The sequence below is a fragment of the Nelumbo lutea genome, chromosome 8 (assembly GCF_056320005.1).
Source record: "Nelumbo lutea isolate HS-2025 chromosome 8, American lotus-T2T, whole genome shotgun sequence".
Classification (NCBI taxonomy): domain Eukaryota; kingdom Viridiplantae; phylum Streptophyta; class Magnoliopsida; order Proteales; family Nelumbonaceae; genus Nelumbo; species Nelumbo lutea.
This window is the reverse complement of record NC_142691.1, coordinates 21,929,382-21,933,832: the sequence shown is the minus strand read 5'-3', so window position 1 is coordinate 21,933,832 and position 4,451 is coordinate 21,929,382. Positions and strand designations below refer to the sequence as shown.

Sequence of the window (4,451 nt, the reverse complement as noted above, 5' to 3'; positions counted from 1 at the left end):
CCCAACATAAACAACAAAAGAAAATGAAAATCTAAAGCCTAATGCCTCTTTTGATGATTATTGTCATAATAGGATGACCAAAGACTTGCTCCGATTGTCTGGTTTTTCTGGATTACTTTATAAGATACCCAGATGGGTTTCTCACTATGGAGGAGCTCCACAATGCATTGTTGGTTGCAGAATCTCATGGACGATGATGTTGTTGAAAGTTGAAACAGCTTGAATGGAGTTATACAAGATAGAAAAGACTGATAGTGTCATTATCAAAATATCAAGTGTTGCTCTAGCAGTAGAATGACAACACTAAGCAGAGGATTTCCCTGATACAAATGACACGTTCATGGAGAGTTTAAACTGGAAGAAAGGGTTCCTCAAAGCGAAAGATTGAAAAGTTTACGAGAAGTGCAGCAGCTCCAGTCGAATCTTGTTCAAGCTTTTTACTTGACTTCTACCATTTCCACAACAAGCATGCATCAACTAGTTATGCGTTTGGGTGCTTTATAGTGGCTATTTTTGTTTCTCTCCTTTCTAAGACACACTCAATCGTGGCGCACCAGAGAAGTAATTTGCCAAAAGTATGCAACATGATGGTTGCATATGAACACCCCAAATTTGATTATAAAATGCAAAGCACATTTTCTTTCCTTTTTAGTTATTTCGAGAATCTATTTACATGATTTGAATCTCAACTCTCAAGAGGAGCAAACGAAACTACATGGAAATTTCTCGTTGGAGAAACAGCCATCACCATTTCTGCACTGTTGAATGCTGTTGAATCTTTCCTGAAATAGCAGCTGCAAGTGCTGCAGTGAAACTGGGATCCTTGGTCAAGGAAGAAGCCATCTGTTCGACCAAGAACTGTTTGAATGCCGGAGGCTTGGTCTCCTCGTTGGGTTTCTTGACACTGTTACTCAATCCCGGTTGGGTGAGATCAAGTGTTATGGTTGGGCCTGAATTTGACGAGCTGATGGAGGCTGAGCAGGGGACGGACCCAATTGTTACGCCGTGGCTCGACCCCAGTGCTGTCTCAGCTAGAGAAGGGTGTGGGTGGTTGTGCTCGCCTTCGTATGTCGCTACCAGAAGTGTTCGATCTTCAGCACTTCTCTGAACCTGAACAAAAATATTAAAACATCCCAAAACAACTAAGTTTTCATCTCCTTGAAGGCCATAAGGCCAAGAACTATCGTAATAGTACGCAATTCATCAGATTAGAACCTTGTGACTCACCTTCTTTTTGACTGGGCAACTTGGTGCAAAGGAGCATTTGAAGTAAGCTCTAGGAGATGGGTTATCTCTGGTTACTTTTTGACCGTATTTCCTCCATTGATATCCATCCTTCACCACCTGTAAATTGCAGAAAGAGAACAGACGAATGGTTTAGTACTTGGAAATTCTTTTCATTCTTTCCTTTCTATAAATTCTCTATTTCTTTAGATGTAGATTTCAGTTATAGAATTTTATCGATCTCTCAATACTTACCAGGTTGGTATCGGAGGCATCGATCCGAACATATACTCTTGAGATCTTTGTCTTGATATCTTCCCTGAACTTCTTGCATGAATCTTCATCACTGGAGCTGCTCTCTGCGGGGCCATTAATTCCAGTCTGGTTATTGGCATCCATGCTTTCAGCCTTTCTCTTCTTCGACGCAGGGAAGTTCGTTTCGTTATTCCTTTTCATCAAATCCATCAATTGGGTCTGCAGCGCTTGATTGTTTTCGCACATCACAGTAAGCAATTCGGTCAACTTCTTGTTCTCCGCACTCATCCGATTCAACTTCTCCACCAGTACACTAGCCTGAAAATATATAGATACAAGACATGAGTTCAATCTCCTTAATTAATTGCCATACTTGGATAAATTTATCAAACACCCACTTACATCTTCGTTCACCGATTGCTGCCTCCCCATATCAAGAAAATCAGTGTACAATACTTCTTCCTTCTGAAAAAATTAACAAAAAGGAAATAATTTCTGTTAATCCAGTGATCCAGCCATTCAACAGACGACATGGGTGTCCACAAATTGCAGTCCTACTAACCGGAGTCTCATCGAGATGTCGGTGGGGATTGACGTTGAGATCGAAACTGAGAGACGTATCCAACCAAGTCGACTCCATGGCTGCACCGCTGCCGATGCTGTTGGCTAAGTCAATCGAGAGCGAGTCTACAGTTTACGAGGAGCTTCGCTTGATTGGCTCTGGGAAGCTATCTCCAAATGTTCAATCGAATGAGAGAAAGGCCAGAGGGAGTTAGAATATATAGAAAGAAGGGGATAGGATTTTGGGATCCGGCCAGACTGGTTGCGAGGAAATTTACAGGAGGGCCCCTTGTTGGACGTCGTATTTGAAAGCTTGAATACGTCACAGCCTCACAGGTTTGGTGTCATCTCAGAGCCATCGATCCCTGAATAATCCTAATAATCCTGACCTTCCAAAGCCATTAAAGTAAGAAATGGAAGAGTCGTGTGGTCACTGGAGTCAAGCCAACCGAGCCACAGAAAAAATAAATAGAAAAAGAAATAAAATGAAAAAGGCAAGTTGAACCTCAATCTTGAATCTTGACCTATCCTCCATCTCGCCGACTTCAGCCTGGGGCCTGGGGCCTGGGGCCACCCCTGTTGCTTTCTGTTCTTTGTTCTTATCACATTTTCTTTGTTATTTGGGGGTAACCAAGAGGGACCCCACTTATCAAATCTTGTGATGCTCACCAAGTGATGAGATATCAAACGGTTAGAAAGGGTCTGGATTAACAAGTGGGGGGACCCATTGGGGTCTGCATTGGGGTTACCAAGTGGGACCCATTTGATCAAAACATATGGTTATTTTATGACCATGTGATTGAACCCAGATGGCCCCACTTATCAAATCTGGTGATGCTCCCCAAGTGATGAGATATCAAACAAGTGGGACCCATTGATCAAACGGTTAGAAAGGGTTGGTATATAATATCACATGTGGATATTAGTGTGGGCCATGGCTGAATTACTAAAGTATTTTTGGTACCAGACAAAATAAATGGAAGAAGCGGACACGTACAATTTCACGGCATGGCTGGAGTTGAGGTACATTGGCACCGTACTTGAGAATTGAGATATGGACTGCATTTTCCAAAACCAAGGGCAAGCCCACGCGATACCAACACGGTTTCTCTCAAAAATGTCTCTGTGCCAACCCTGATTCAAAGAACCTGGACTTCGTGTCTTTGTATCATTCTTTTTCAACGGGTCCTGGCAAAATAGGCCCAGGGTCTACTGCTTTAATGGCACACCCTGTTGAATAACCACTAGTTTGGTAACTTCAAAGGGTTAGATGTTGATTTGAGAGAGTCACTTTGCTCCGTTAATTTGGGTAAAAAAACTACTCAATCAATGGTTTTTCAACGACCCCACTCCACTGGATGTTTGACTCCGAGTCTGAGTCTATTCCATCACACCCCTTTTAATCTGGGAAGAGATCAAACATCAACCACTAATTGGGAATCCGGGGATTCACAATATGATAACAATGCTATATGAATCCATTTTGATAGCCTGAATTAGAGGCATGTCTCATGATAGCCTCGTTTCCTTTTATAAAATAGACTAAGATGGTTTCCTTTTTATTTTTTATTTTCTTTCGATAAGAGAAATAAAACTAAACATGGTTTCTTTTAGGCAGCTGATAAAAGAGGGAATTGATGCCAATACAAAAACTATTGCAATGGAATCTAAGCAGCTGCTTCAAAATAACAATATCATTTTCTATGTACCGAAAAGGGTCAGATCAGAAGTAGGGGTGTTCATAAAAAACCGAAAAAAAAAAAGTAAATCAAAGAATTCGGTTAATCAAACCAACTGGTTCGGTATTTTTGAAAAACTAAGAGACTGATTCAATTCAGTTAACCTAGAAAAACCAGCGGTTAACTGAATAGACCGCTATATCTGTGTGTGTATATATGTATATATATGTTACATATTATCTATATATTATATATAAATATATATATTATATTTTATATTTATAATTATTAATTTAGTATAACCTATTTATAATATATAATATATTATAAATATAAATATTAAAAAACTGAAGGACCGGACAAATCAAAAACCAAAACTGGTCAATCAATTAACTAGTGGTACCGGTTTGGTTTCAATTTAAAAAGTTGCAAAAACTGACAGGACCAGTTCGGCTTAAAAAAAAAATTGTCTATGGTTCGATTAATCAAACAGTGAACCCCCTAATTAGAAGGTTATTTGGAATACTAAGAAATTTAAATTTAACCCACCTAATTCTGAAATTTTTTTATGGTTAGTGGTGAGGGTGCTTCCAAATTATTAATATAAACCCTTTGAAGATCTTCACTTATGATTTGACATATTAGGTTTCTAGAAATTTTAAATTTATTTGACACACTAAAAAATACACCCTAAATAGCCATCTTAAGCATAATTTAATAGAAATTTTTATT

At 39.2% G+C, this 4,451-nt stretch overlaps 1 protein-coding gene across 1 annotated transcript; it reads right to left on the bottom strand.

The window, feature by feature from the left end:
- Nucleotides 1-611: 611 nt before the first annotated feature.
- LOC148843296 (putative WRKY transcription factor 40) lies at nucleotides 612-2,237 on the bottom strand. The gene is made up of 5 exons (XM_088956643.1): nucleotides 2,042-2,237; nucleotides 1,882-1,944; nucleotides 1,480-1,797; nucleotides 1,228-1,344; nucleotides 612-1,110 (listed from the first exon to the last, which is right to left on the bottom strand). Exons 1-5 carry the CDS (start codon nucleotides 2,117-2,119, stop codon nucleotides 745-747), a joined length of 942 nt encoding a protein of 313 aa, XP_088812769.1. The 5' UTR covers nucleotides 2,120-2,237; the 3' UTR covers nucleotides 612-744.
- Nucleotides 2,238-4,451: the final 2,214 nt, after the last annotated feature.